The 13,448-nt window shown below is 61.5% G+C and overlaps 1 protein-coding gene across 6 annotated transcripts; it reads left to right on the forward strand.

Annotated features, from left to right (window-relative positions):
• The first annotated feature begins 4,286 nt into the window (after positions 1-4,286).
• Positions 4,287-12,922, forward strand: LOC148050641 (antigen WC1.1-like). 6 transcript variants are annotated; one of them, XM_087741131.1, is made up of 14 exons: positions 4,287-4,314; positions 5,974-6,282; positions 6,510-6,824; positions 7,405-7,731; positions 7,818-8,132; positions 8,478-8,792; positions 9,247-9,324; positions 9,413-9,727; positions 10,148-10,183; positions 10,472-10,609; positions 11,333-11,446; positions 11,878-11,961; positions 12,153-12,305; positions 12,534-12,915. In XM_087741131.1, the coding sequence occupies exons 1-14, from the start codon at positions 4,290-4,292 to the stop codon at positions 12,788-12,790; spliced, it is 2,781 nt and encodes a 926-aa protein (XP_087597257.1). In that variant the 5' UTR covers positions 4,287-4,289; the 3' UTR covers positions 12,791-12,915. The 6 variants fall into 6 exon arrangements, with proteins under 6 accessions (XP_087597257.1, XP_087597258.1, XP_087597254.1 ...); XM_087741132.1 differs by having other exon boundaries at positions 9,262-9,324; positions 12,534-12,913; XM_087741128.1 differs by having other exon boundaries at positions 7,818-8,792; positions 12,534-12,922.
• The last annotated feature ends 526 nt before the right edge of the window (positions 12,923-13,448 follow it).

Genomic DNA, 13,448 nt, shown 5'->3' on the forward strand with positions numbered 1-13,448 from the left:
GTCGGAGGGGAGATAGCTCCCGATAATGTCTAAAAAGGTCCTGCTGCTTTGATTGGCTCGTCCTGTAGCTGGGCTGGGATCTGCAGAGATATATTGCCCTCCTGTCATCACTGTCCCCATGAGTCCCCAGGAGCTGTGGCAGGGAGTGTGGCATGGCAGGGATGTGCTGGCAGGGCAGGAGGCTCTGGATGGGCACAGAGGGACTCCTGTCCCCTCAGATGCTGTGGCTGCTCCTCTGGGTACAGCTGTGCAGAGGTAAGTGCCAGTTCCATTGTCCCACAGCCCAGGGCCAGCAGGTACCCGCATGGTCATCGGGATCAGTCTGGGAATGGGGTTGCTTTGCAGGTGCTACTGAGATGAGGGTCAGAAGGTGCTCAAGTCCATGGACCCTGTGCCTGCCTGTCTGGGTGGGAGAGTACCTCCTTTTCCAGGGCTCCGGTGTTGAAGGCAGCCTGTGCCTGGCTGTACTCATAGACAGCCTGTCCTGGGGTACCCTTTTGGGACCCCCTGATGCCCAGCACTGTGCCTCTGGAGGCGGTGGTGGCCTAGCTGGTGACGGCAGCACGCAGAGATCCCCAGGGCACTGCCAGCCTCTGGGGTACCCCGGAGGGTTTGTCTGCTGCTGACTGCCCCCTTGTTCCAGGGGAGCCCTGACCCCATGAGGGCAGTTTGTGCCCCGCAGAGAGAAGGGGACAGGGGCATCTGCGTAGAGAGACATCCTTCCTGGGAGGCCTGGCCCAGTGCAGAGGCTGGGCTGACACCAGGGGTGAGGAGGGGATGTGGGTGGGGGGATCATCGGAATCGTCTTGGTGGGAGCACAGAAAGCCCTGGGGGTGGGGGTGGGTATGGATGGTGCCGGGGCAGGCGATTTGCATGGGAAGCTGCAGGCCTGGGTACACGGGGCTGTCCAGGGGGTGCTGGGCTGGGGAAGAGAGGGTGCCCTGTGCAGGGGTGGGCACAGTGTGCAGGTGTGTGTGTGTGGGGGGGGGGGGGGCAGGTGGCCGTTGGGGTGGGAAAAGGTGCCTTGTGCGGTGGGATGGCAAATGACCCAGCAGGGCCAGAACTGCACACCTCCAGCCTTGCGCAGCCCATGGGGATAGAAGGGACCCCCACACTGCACTGGGGACAGCCTGGAGGGGAGAGAGCTCCCACCCTGGTACCTCTGACATGGCCTGAGCAGGGACTTCCCCCAGACCCACAGTGCTGGGGCTTGGTGCTGTGCCTGACTGGTCCCATGTTTGTGTTTGAAGGTGCTGTGGAGGTGAGGCTGGTGAACGGCAGCAGGCACTGTGCTGGGAGAGTGGAGGTGAAACATGGGGGCCAGTGGGGGACAGTGTGTGGTGACTACTGGAGCATGAACGATGCGGCAGTGGTTTGCAAGCAGCTGGACTGTGGGTCTGCTGTTGGAGCCCCTCAGTATGGACACTTTGGGCCAGGATCTGGCCCCATTTGGATGGATGCTGTTGGCTGTAATGGCACCGAATCTGCCCTGTCTGACTGCCCGCACAGAGGATGGGGTAAACATGACTGTGATCATAGGTGGGACGCTGGAGTGATGTGTTCAGGTAAGGGGACAGCCTGTTGCTCACCTTTGCCAATGTGATGGGGGAAGGGACCTTGGGTGTGCCCTCAGGGAGAAACAGGTAGGCAGTGGAGCACTGCCCAATGTGGCTGGTCACACTGCCAAGCTGGGACTGTCGTTGCTGGTGTTCCCAGTCCCTGGGAAAAGCCCAGAGGGAGCCTACCGCAGGGTGAACTGACCCTGCCACAGTGTCTCAGGCCCTCTTCAGTCAGTGTCTTGGGCTGCAGATGAATCCTCCATCCCTGCCCTGGGGTGTCCACTGATCTCCACTGGTCTCCACCCATTCTGCCAGTTCCCAGCCAACAATGCTGAGGGTGCCTGAGCTGGAGAAACCAGGGGGGACTTGCTTGGCACTCCACACCTTGGAGGAACGGCATGAGATGGCTGGTCCCCCAGGTCATTCCCCTTGACAGGCATGAGTACCTCAACTGAATCAAAAGGGCTTTTTGGAGAGCATGAGTGCTGGGCCCTGGGAGAGGAGCAGGGTGGCGCACAGCCCTTCGCTGCCTGTCCCCGGGGCTCGGCTGTGTGGTCCAGCACTGCGAGGCTCAGGAGCTTGGCAGCTGCTTGAGTCTGGCTGCTCCCTTCTGCATCATGGCATGCACAGGCTCGTACTGGGAGGTCACTGGGGCTGTGACAGCCCCACAGGGGCACGGCCCCATGCAGGCAGCGCTGACCTGCTGCCCAGCCTCTCCTGCCTGCCCATGATTCCCCACACTGCCCCAAGAAACAGAGGCTTTGGCATCATTTACTGACTCTCACCTGTGCCTGCTGTTACCCTCTGAGCCAGCATGAGCCCAGGGCGGCATGCGGGTCTCCTGTCCCTCTGCCTGGCTGTTGGCTTGGGACCTGTGCACCTCTGGGCAGAGCACTGTGTGCCTGGCTGAGGACACCCTATCTGAGCAGGCATCGGAGGGGTCTGGACAGGCAGCAGCCATGGTAACAGCCGCACCATTGCTGTGCTCCGTGACATCTGCCCCTAACAGGAACCTCCCAATGCCCCAGAACTCCCCTGGGAGAGGGGTGCATTTCTGGCTGCATCAAGGTGATGGTCCTGCCTGATCCCAAACTCTGCAGGCGCTGAGCAGGCTGCAGCAGTCATTATCATCTAGGCCAGTTCTCCTGGACCCAAACTGCTCGCACCACTGCGGTGCTGGGGGGACCATGCCAGGCAGCACAGGGTGCCTTGTGCAGCAGCAGGTTGTCTGAGCGGTGCCTGGTGCTGCAACAGACACATAACCTCTAGTACTGCGATGGTGTAGAGAAGGGGTGCATGGAAGCCTGGATGTGTTTGTGTCACCAACACTCCCCCAACAGCTTCCCCTGGGATTTGCAATGGGCCATTTGGTCACGGCTTGCTTGGAGGTGACGCAGGATGTGGTCATGTATCTGCCAGAGGGCTCTGGCAACTCCCAGTTATTTTGTTTTTTTCCAGGATTTGTCCGGCTGGTGGAAGGGAAGAGCCGCTGCTCAGGACGGGTGGAGATCTATGATGGGGACCAGTGGAAAACTGTCTGTGACTCACACTTTGGTCCCAAAGCTGCTGACGTGGTCTGCAGGGAGTTGCAGTGCGGTGTGGCCCTGCCTGTGGCTGGGGCAGCTCACTTTGGAGAAGGGATGAGTCCCATGTGGGACGGAGAGCTGCAGTGTGTGGGGAATGAATCCCTCCTCGCCTCCTGCCTCAGGGGGTCCCCCAGGGACCAGCCTTGCACCCACACGAACGGCGCTGTTGCCAGCTGCACATGTAAGAGCTCAGGGTGGGGTGTTGAGCACTGGGGTGAGCTCCAGCCTTAGGGGGGCAGGTTGAGCCTGTGGAGACAAGGGAACTGGGGTGTCTGTTCCCACAGGCTGGCAGAGAGATGACCTTCCTGGGGGATCCCAGACAAGGGCAGGGCTGGGCTGATGCCCAAGGACAAGGAGGGGGCATGGGTTGGGAGGGCTCACTGGGATCATCATGTTGCACCAGAGGGGACATAGAAAGGGCTGAGGGTGGAGGATGAGCTGGGAGATGCCCAGGGCAGGCTGTGGTGCAGGGGATCTTGGGGCCCTGGGGAGAAGCAGCAGTGTGTGCCTGGGGGAGCCCGGGTGGGGGCAGGTCTCTTCTCAGGGTGCTGTCTGGGGAGGGATGAGTGCCCTGGGTGGGTGTGGGCCAAGGGTAGGTTGCAGGGGGCCGTTGTGGTGGAAGGAGGTGCCAAAGTCTGTGGGGCCACAAATGACCCAGCAGGAGTGGAGCTGGGCATCCTCAGGCTTGCGCAGCCCGTGGGGATAGAAGGGGCCCCTGCAGTGCCCCAGGGACATCCTGGAGGGGAGTGGGCTCCCACCCTGGCACCTCTGACTCCACCCGGGCAGGGGTTCCCTCAGACCCACAGTGCTGGGGCTCGGTGGTGTCCTGACTGGTCCTGTGTCAGTGTTTGAAGGTGCTGTGGAGGTGAGGCTGGCAGATGGCGGCAGGCACTGTGCTGGGAGAGTGGAGGTGAAACAACAGGGCAAGTGGGGGACAGTGTGTGGTGACTACTGGTACATGAACGATGCAGCAGTGGTTTGCAAGCAGCTGGACTGTGGGTCTGCTGTTGGAGCCCCTCAGTATGGACACTTTGGGCCAGGATCTGGCCCCATTTGGATGGATGATGTTGGCTGTAATGGCACCGAATCTGCCCTCTCTGACTGCCCACACGGAGGATGGGGTGAACATGCATGTGTTCATAGCATGGATGCTGGAGTGATGTGTTCAGGTAAGGGGACATGCTATTCCTCACCTCTGGGGCTGGGATGGAAAAGAGACCTGGCTGTGCCCTCAGGGAGCAACAAGTGGGCACCAGAGCATCGCCCAATGTGGCCAGTCGCACTGCCGAGCTGAGGCTGTCATTGCTGGTGTTCCCAGTCCCTGGGAAAAGCCCAGAGGGAGCCTAACCTAAGGTGCCCATACTCTGCCTGGCCTCTGAGCTGGCTCAGATGAATCCCCCACCCTGCCCTGCATTGTCTGTTGATTCCCATCTTTCTCCTTGTATTCACCCAGGACCTGCCTGGCCGTGCCAAGGGCCAGGTCCCCCCATGCCAGAGGCACCAAGAGTGACTCACATGGCCACCCACAGCACCGGGGAAGGGCATGGGATGGTAGCTGCTTTGGGGTTGTGCTCCCTGGCAGGCACAAGTCCCTTGGCTGAAGCAAAGGGGTTGCTCGGAGAGGAGGAGCGCTTGGCCTGGTCTGTGGAGCAAGGTGTCATGTGGCACCTCATTCATCTCCCAGGGTCACCCCATGAGAGCCTGCCCGTGGGGACACGGTCCCATCCAGGAGCGCTGACCTGCTGCCCAGCCTCTTATGTCTGTCCCAGCCCCTGGCCGCCTTGCACTTCTGGATTTGCCAGCATTGACTGGCTCTCCTCTGTGCCTGCCCTTGCACTGGGAGCTTGTGTAAGCCCAGGGCTGCTCTTCTGTCCACTCTCCTGCCCTCTGCCCGGCTGTTGGCCAGGGACATGAGCATCCAGCAGTGCGCTCTGGCCAGGACTGAGGACCTTTTGCCTGGGCAGGTGCCGTAGCAGGGGGCTGCCACAGATGCCAACCACAGGTACAGCCTCACTATGCTTGTGCCCTGTGACATGTCCCATCTCCCAGCAGTGCCCCAACCGCCCAAGACCCCCCTGGGAGCACGGCCTGTTTCTGGTGGCACCAAGAGGTTCCTCATGCCTGGCCCTGAGCTCAGTGGGGCAGAGAGAGCTGCAGCAGCCAAGAGTGTCTGGGCTCATTTCCCTGGACCCCAAGAGCTCTGGGTGCTGCAGTGCCCAGGGACCAGTGCCAGGCAGCCCAAGGTCTGTGGGGCAGCAGCAGATTGTCTGAGCAGTGCCTGTGGCAGTGGGTTTGGGACAGAAGCAAGCTCACATGTGCTGGGCTTATTTCTGAGGAGCGGCAGGTGGGTCCTGCTTTGTTTGTGCCATCAGCATCCCCTGAGAGCAGCTGGGGTGGTCGTGGGGCTTTTTGCCTTTGGCCACCTTGGAGATCAGGTGGGACATGGTCAGGGGACTGTCAGAGGGCTGTGGGAACTTTCAGGGGTCTTTGGTTGCTCTGCGATCTTGCTGGCTGGTCAGAGGGAATAGCCCCTGCTAAGGACGTATAGTGAGCTGTGACCGTGACCCTTGGAAAATTGCATGTGACTCACGCTTTGGTCCCAAAGGTGGCAATGTGGTTGTCAGGGTCTGCTGCGGGTCTGCAACAGACACATAACCTCCAGTGCTGTGATGGTGTAGAGAAGAGGTGCAGGGGGCCTGGATGTGTTTGTGTCACCAACACTCCCCCAACAGCTTCCCCTGGCATGTGCAATGGGCCATTTGGTCACAGCCTGCTTGGAGGCAATGTGGGAACTGCCAGAGAGTTCTCAGTTATTTTGGTTTTTCCAGGATTTGTCCGGCTGGTGGAAGGGAAGAGCCACTGCTCAGGACGTGTGGAGATCCATGATGGGCACCAGTGGAAAACTGTCTGTGACTCACACTTTGGTCCCAAAGCTGCTGACGTGGTCTGCAGGGAGTTGCAGTGCGGCGTGGCCCTGCCTGTGGCTGGGGCAGCTCACTTTGGAGAAGGGATGAGTCCCATGTGGGACGGAGAGCTGCAGTGTGTGGGGAATGAATCCCTCCTTGCCTCCTGCCCCAGGGGGTCCCCCAGGGACCAGCCTTGCACCCACGCGAACAGCGCTGTTGTCACCTGCACACGTAAGGACTCAGGGTGGGGTGTTGAACACCTGAGCTGTGCTGGGGGTCAGGGAACAGAGCAAGGACTGTGCTGGGCTGGGCGTGAGGATAGGAGGGGTGATGGGTTGTCTGCAGCATGAAAATAGTGCAGAAGGAGAAGAAAGGCATGCTGTCCCCCTGGCCTCTGCGCCAGCTACTGAGGGTACAGGAGCACCAATCCACCCTCAGTCCTCCTTCTCTGTCCCCAGAGTACACAGGGTTCAGGCTGGTGAACGGCAGCACGGCGTGTGCAGGGAGGGTGGAGGCCCAGGTGCTGGGGACCTGGGGGACCCTCTGTGCCTCCCGCTGGGATCTCTCGGATGCCCACGTTCTCTGTCGTCAACTCAACTGCGGGTTTGCCGAGTCCATTCCTGGAGGAGAACATTTTGGGAGAGAGACTGGCCCTGTCTGGAGAGACTCATTCCACTGTGACGGGACTGAAGCCCACCTGGGACAGTGCCCAGTGATCACCCTGGGGGCCTCACCGTGCCCCCATGGGAGCAACGCCGCTGTCATTTGCTCAGGTGAGTGCTGGGAAAGTGCTGCATTAAGTCCATTTGCCCTTTGTGTGCGACATGGCCACCCAAAGCAGGGGTCCCATGGCAGTACCAGGCTGAATTTCTCCCTGGAGAAACCCTTGCTTCCCCAGGAGCCTTCTGGAGGGCTTTGCCTGCTCAGAGTGACTGCTCTGCTGTGGGAGAGCAGGGGACTGAATGGAGGCAGCCATCTGCCCCCAGGGCAGCGGCTTAGGCCCTGGTGCCACTGGCAGGCCTGGGCTCCTGTGTTTTTCTGCTGTGGGATGAGCCCAGGACAGGGCTGCAGGGCTCTGCTCCAGCCCTCTAGCTGCAGACAACCACATCCCATCCCCACAGAGAGCCCTGCAGAGCCTCCTCCCACCACCCAGGCAGGAGCTGCCTGGGTGCCCCCAGCAGCAGCAGACCTGGGTGTGAGCTGCAGAGCGGGCCTGGGCTCTGCCCTTGCTTCTTGTCAGCACAAGGCTCAATCTTGCCCTGTTTTTTTTGAAAACTCCCCCTTGCCGTCCTCCCTGAAGGGTGCCATGCTCCCTTGTGCCGCCAATGGCTGTGGCATCTCTGCTCTCCTCAGGCTCGGCCAGCTTTGCGTCCCTGCGGCTGGTGGGTGGAGGGAGCCGGTGCGACGGGCGAGTGGAGATCTTCCAGCGTGGGACGTGGGGCAGAGTCCTGGATGACCAGTGGGACATGCAGGAGGCCAACGTGGTGTGCCGGCAGCTGCAGTGCGGACAGGCAGAGAAAGCCTACAACCCCCCAAAGCCTGAGCGAGGGACGGGCCCCGTAGGGCTGCGAGGGGTCCGGTGCGCAGGGCATGAGACCAACCTGACCCAATGCAACACCTCCCTGCCCGAGAGTGCACTGGCGGCAGGGGTTGCGGAGGACGTGGGAGTCATTTGCTGGGGTGAGCGGCACTGCACAGGCCCCCCAGATGATGGGGTGGGTGGGCAGCCAGCCCCTGACAGCAACTGGGGTTTCTCCCCACTGCAGGGAGCCGGCAGGTCCGGCTGGTGAATGGGTCTGGACGCTGCGCCGGGAGAGTGGAGATCTATTACCAGGGCAGCTGGGGGACCGTCTGCGACGATGGCTGGGACCTGTCTGATGCTGCTGTCGTTTGCCACCAGCTGGGCTGTGGAGGGGCAGTGGAGGCAACTGGCTCCGCTCGGTTCGGGGAAGGCTCCGGACAGATCTGGCTGGATGGCATGAACTGCTCCGGGTATGAAGCTGCCCTCTGGGACTGCCCTGCCAGGCCCTGGGGGCAGCACGACTGCGGGCACAAAGAGGACGCAGGAATCATCTGCTCAGGTCTGTGGTGGGACCCTGGTTCGTGGGGAGGCCAGGACGCGGGGAGAGCCTGGCACAGCAAAGGCTGTCCCTGGCTGCCTCTGAACTCCTGCCTGAGCCCATGCTGCAGGCACCCGTGCACGGGCACCCTCAGTCCCACTGGGGGTCCCTGGGGAGCTCAGCAGTTCCCAAGTGTTATCGGGAAGGGCAGGGGTGTCAGTGCATCAGGGACTTTTCTCTGCTCCTGGGTGCAAGAGGGATGTGCTGGCCATGCCCCTGCCTGGCTGAGGGCCTGGCGAGTGCAGAGGCCTCCCCTCTCCCACAGCCCCAGACCAGCCTGTTCCCCCTTGGTGCCTTTCCTTCCAGAGTTCGTGGCCCTGAGGCTGGAGAACAGCGATGGCTGCTCCGGGCGCCTGCAGGTTTTCTACAACGGGACATGGGGGAGCATTTGCTCCAACTCGATGACTCTCGACACGGTGTCGCTGGCATGCAAGGAGCTAGGCTGCGGGGATGGAGGATCCCTGGAAACACAGCTGCCCTATGGCAGGCTGTCTGGCCCTGCGTGGCTGGATAACGTGCAGTGTGGGGAGAAAACCAGCTCCTTCTGGCAGTGTCCCTCCACTCCCTGGGATGCACAGTCATGTGAAGACCTGCGAGACGAGATCCACATCACCTGCAACGGTAACTCTGAGCCACTCGGGCACCACTGTCACCCCAGCTCCTGCTCCCCGCTGGGCACAGCCAAAGGCAGAGAAAGAGCTTGGAGGGGCTTCTCCTTCCCGTGTCAGACCCTACTCTTGCCGGTGGCACAAATATGACCCCAGCCACACATGTCCAGCAGCAGTTGCCATCCAGGTTGCCACTAGCACCTGGAAGAGGCAGAGCCATGTCCAGGTGAGGTCTCAGAAGAGACCAGACAGGGTTCAGAAGAGTCTCCCCTCCATAGACACACTACCGCTGCTCTGTGAACCAGGGACCTTTAGGGGCTGAGCAGTCAGGGTCCCCCTAGACCTGCGCGTGTCCCCTGAATGACGGGTTCAGATGCTGCCATGACCAAGAAGGTACAGGGAGGCACAAGTAGAGCTCAGCCTTGCTGTGTTCTGCACGATCCCCTGAACCAGCCCCTTCACTACAGGGTTTCTTTCTTCAGGGCGACACCCAGAAATGTCCCTGGCCCCGTTGGCCCCATGCCCCAACTCCACGAGCTGCACAGGTATTGAGCTGCTCCTCTGTGTACCCTTCTTGTCTGGCAGGGCTCTGCCTGCTGTCTGGGTGCCACGGGAGGTCTTTGCCTTCTCCAGACAGGGAGAAGATTCGTGCCGTGGGAGGCGAGGACGGGTGCTCAGGCAGAGTGGAGGTCTGGCACCGTGGCTCTTGGGGGACGGTGTGCGATGACTCCTGGGACATCCAAGATGCTGAGGTGGTGTGCAGGCAGCTGGGCTGTGGCCCTGCGGTGTCTGCCCTGAATGAGGCCGCATTTGGGATGGGGCAAGGCCCCATCTGGCTGGAGCAGGTGGAGTGCCGGGGGACGGAGCTGTCCCTGCAGCACTGCTGGGCCTTGCCCGGGGATGGCGGTGCTTGCCGGCATAAGGAAGACGCTGCTGTGCGCTGCTCAGGTGAGCGGCAGGACTGGGACCTCTTGTTCAGGTGTTGGCAGGGAGCTAGAGAAGGCTGTTCACCCACTTGGTCCTGGCATGGCCCCTGACCTCCCAAGAGCGAGACCATTCCTGCAGAGTGCAGGAGCCTGGTGCCAGGTGGGGAGCAGCCTCAGTGGAGCTGCGTGTCCTCAGGCCACCGCCTGTGGGGCCCTGCAGCCCCAGGGCCGTCCCCTGGGCTGCCTGTGCCATCCTGCCTGCCACCCAAAGCAGAGGCTGTGGGCCCTGTCCCGGCCTCCCTTTCTAGCACTACTGGAGGGGCAATTTGGGTGGGATGTGTCAGGGACATCTCCAGACACACACAGGGCGTGTTGGGAAGGAGGCTCCCCAGTACCCACACACCCGTCCTCTCAGCCCCGCTCTCCTTTTCCTCCTCTGCAGCTCCAGCCAGGACAGCAGCATCCCCACCCCGAGCAGGTAACTTGTCCTCCTGCCTGAGGCTGGGTATCCTCAGCACCAGGCTGTGACCCACAGCTGGATGGAAGGGGCTCCTTGCTGGGGTGTGAAGCTCCCAGGAGGAGACACTGGGGTGGTGGTGGGAGAGTTGGGGAGGGCTGTAATTTCCTCAGCAGGGTGGAAGCTTCCCCATTACTCACCTCTGGGGTCCTCCACCCTCTGCTGCCTTGAGTGATGGGGGTCAGGACTGGTGCTGCCCTCAACTCTCCCAGGCCTGGTGTTGCCCCTTCTATGTTTTTGCCCATGTAGATCCTACCCGGGGTCGTTTGACCAGCAGCGGGAGAGTCTCAGTGCCCGTCATCATCTGCATCATCCTGGGGGCCCTTCTCTGCCTGCTCCTGGCCCTCCTGGCTGGACAAGTGCTAAGCGCCAGGGCTGGGCGCAGAGGTGGGTCCTTCCATAGCAGTCCCAGGGACCATGCCTCCTGGAAGGGCTGTGGGGTGCTGTGGGGTGTCATTGAGGGGTACAGGCAGAGCTGGGGGGATGAGACTGTGTGCTGCCACCTGTCCTATGCACCACCCCGTTGACTGCCTGGCCATGGGTCACCAGCAGCAAGGGATGGAGAGAGCCCAGAGGCGGGGGGAGCTAGTGATGGGGCGAGGAGAGAAATGGCAGAGTGGAGATGGCCAAGGCTGGCAGTGCTCTGGGTAGGGCTGGAGGGGGCTCTGGGGCAAGGGAGATGACCGGAGGAGCATGGGACAGTAGAGTCCATCTCCATGCTGTCAGACCCCCAAGCTGTCCTTCTGCCCAGCCCTGCCCATCCTCACCCATCCCCCAGCAGGGAAGGGGCTCTGCTATAGACCCATGGGGCAGATAAGGGGCAGCTCCAGGTGGCGAAGTAAACGTGGGAGCTGCTCCAAGGTCAGACAAGGCAGGGAATGGCCCAGGGGCCAGAGGGGTATGAGCGCTGTCTCCGAAAGGATGATGCGAGGGTGACGCTGCCCCAGATAATCTCCACAGCAATGTTGCCCTCTCTGGGGATGTGGCAGCTGTGCCTGGACAGCGCAGTGGGGCTGTGCTGTCGGACCAGTCCTGGGCTGGCCAAAGGAACAGGTTTGGGGGAGCACAGTGGGATCCCGTTGCCTCTCTCTCTGCCTGTCCCTGTGCCAGCCCTGCCTCTGTCCCCAGGCTCCAGGAGGGCTCAGGAGCTCTTCCCCGAGGCTGTGTATGAGGAGATTGGTCACAGCCCAGTGTGGGAGAAGCAGGCAAGGTTTGGTCGCTCAGGTGGGTGTGGGTCCTCCCTGCAGGCCCATCTGCGGGACCCTTTCCCCTGGCCCCAACACAGGGCTGATCCCCTGAAGCCTCCCAGCCCATGGTCCCTGCAGTGCTGGGGCCGTGTGGTCTGTGGGGAGAGCATCCAGGTCCTGGGCCCGGGAGAGGAGCTTCCTCCCAACCAGCTTTGCCCATCCCAGCTGGACAGCCCCTCTCTTCCTGCCCCTGCACCCCATGTGACACCCGAGGAGTGAGGGAAGGGGCTGCGCTAGGGCAGCTCTGGGAGCACCTTTGAGATGGTGTTTGTCCTGGGGGAGCAGGGTAAATTTCCAGCCCTCCTCCCCATGCAGCCCCAGCTCTGTGGGTCCCCCTTCCCCAGCAGTGCTGACTATGAGACAAGTCCATGGGGCTCGCTCCATAACACCCACTGTGCATCTCACCAGGGTCCTATTCAGAGGAGTCCCTGACCCAGCTGCAGCCCTACCCTGGGGACAGCGAGGAGGAGGATGGTCTGGGATCAGCACCAGGTAACAGAGGCGGGAAGGCATTGATCTCCCTGCAGCCATGTGATGGACAGAGGTGTCACCATCAGAGATGGGAAGGACATGGGGGCCTCCTGCGGTGCTGCCAACACCAGTGTCTCAGCCCTCTGTCCCTGTGCATCCTCTGCTCTGGAGGGTGTATCTCCTCGCTGTCACCAGCTGCCCTCTCCTTTCAGATGTTCTTGTCCTGCCTGGAGGTGACCCAGTGGATGGCTATGATGATGCCAGGGAGGTTTCTGACCCTGAGGATGATGCTTCCCCCAGGCAGGGAGCTTGGGAAATGCCCAGGGCACCAGCGGAGGGAGCGGGGCCCAGGGATGCACCTGGAGGTGAGAGGGAAAGATAGTGCTGCCGGTTCCTGGGGTACCATCCCTGGTGCCACGCAAGTCACTACCGTACTGACACCCAAAGCTCCTGGGAAAGGGGAACCTGACCCAGGAGTTGTCCTTGGAGGGACTGGGGGTGGGAGAAGGAGCTGAATGTGGTAAGGAGTGGGGAGGAAGGTGATGTACAGACCCCATGGGGTGAACTGCAATGTCCTGCCTTGCTGCTTCCAGGGGGCAGGCTGCTCTCCCGGAGAAGTGCTGGGGTCCCTGGAGCTGAAGGAGACACCTCGTCCGTGTCCCTGGGGAGCATGGGCTATGATGATGCTGAAGAGGTGTCTCTGGCACATCCCCATGAGGACACAAAGGCTGTGACAGCAGAGCTTGGTTCGCAACAGTCCCTGAGTCCCAGGCCAGGAGAGCCCATCCCTGCTGTGCAGCTGGGTGCAGGCAGGAGGGAGGAGAGGTCTGTGCAGCTGGGAGAGCTGTGAGCACCAGGGAACCGTCTCCCTTTACCACGGGCAGCAGAAATGGCCGGGAGTTTCCTCTATTTTTATTCCCATTTTTACACTGTGCATCCATATTGGTTCTTATTAAAAGTCTCTGAGGGCTTTGACCCGGAGCTGCTGCTTGCCTGCCCAGGTGTCAGGTCATCTCCCTGAGGCTGATCAGGGGAGCAGAGAACAAAGACACAGTGGTAGGGAAGGGGCGCGTCTCAGGGACAGCAGGCTCAGGGTCAGGCTGTGGGGCTGCGAGAGCCCCTGGTGCCTGGGGACTAATCCTGCTGACAGAGCCTTTTCCATCCTGCTGGCCACAGGCAGTTTCTACTCAAAATGGCTCTCTGATAGTTGCCGTGATGCACCCCAGCGGGAGCACCCATTTCCTCACCCTGGGGTTTCCAGCTGCTCTTTCCCCCAGGCCCTGCCTGGGCCATGCTGGTCCCACAGTGCAGAGGCCATGACAGAGCTGCCATGTCAGGGTAAGCCCTGGGCTGTGGCCCGACAGAAGTGAGCCCTAAGGTGGCCGCAGTGCCCTGAACACCCCAGCCAGCCCCTGCGGGGATCATGGCCCCTGGATTACCTCCCACAATGGTTAGGAGGCAGCTCTGCTCACACTGCCCCAGTACAGGGTGCAGAGCCACTTTCTGGG

Source organism: Nipponia nippon, unplaced genomic scaffold (genome assembly GCF_047370975.1).
Source record: "Nipponia nippon isolate SJK-2023a ecotype South Korea unplaced genomic scaffold, ASM4737097v1 scaffold_77, whole genome shotgun sequence".
In the NCBI taxonomy this organism is placed as follows: domain Eukaryota; kingdom Metazoa; phylum Chordata; class Aves; order Pelecaniformes; family Threskiornithidae; genus Nipponia; species Nipponia nippon.

Coding starts and splice junctions, on each gene's coding strand:
- LOC148050641 (XM_087741128.1), top strand. CDS start 4,290: ATGGATGCTGGAGTGATGTGTTCAG. Junction 9,325..9,412: donor CAACTCCACGAGCTGCACAG/GTATTGAGCTGC, acceptor TGCCTTCTCCAG/ACAGGGAGAAGATTCGTGCC. Junction 9,728..10,147: donor CGCTGCTGTGCGCTGCTCAG/GTGAGCGGCAGG, acceptor CCTCCTCTGCAG/CTCCAGCCAGGACAGCAGCA.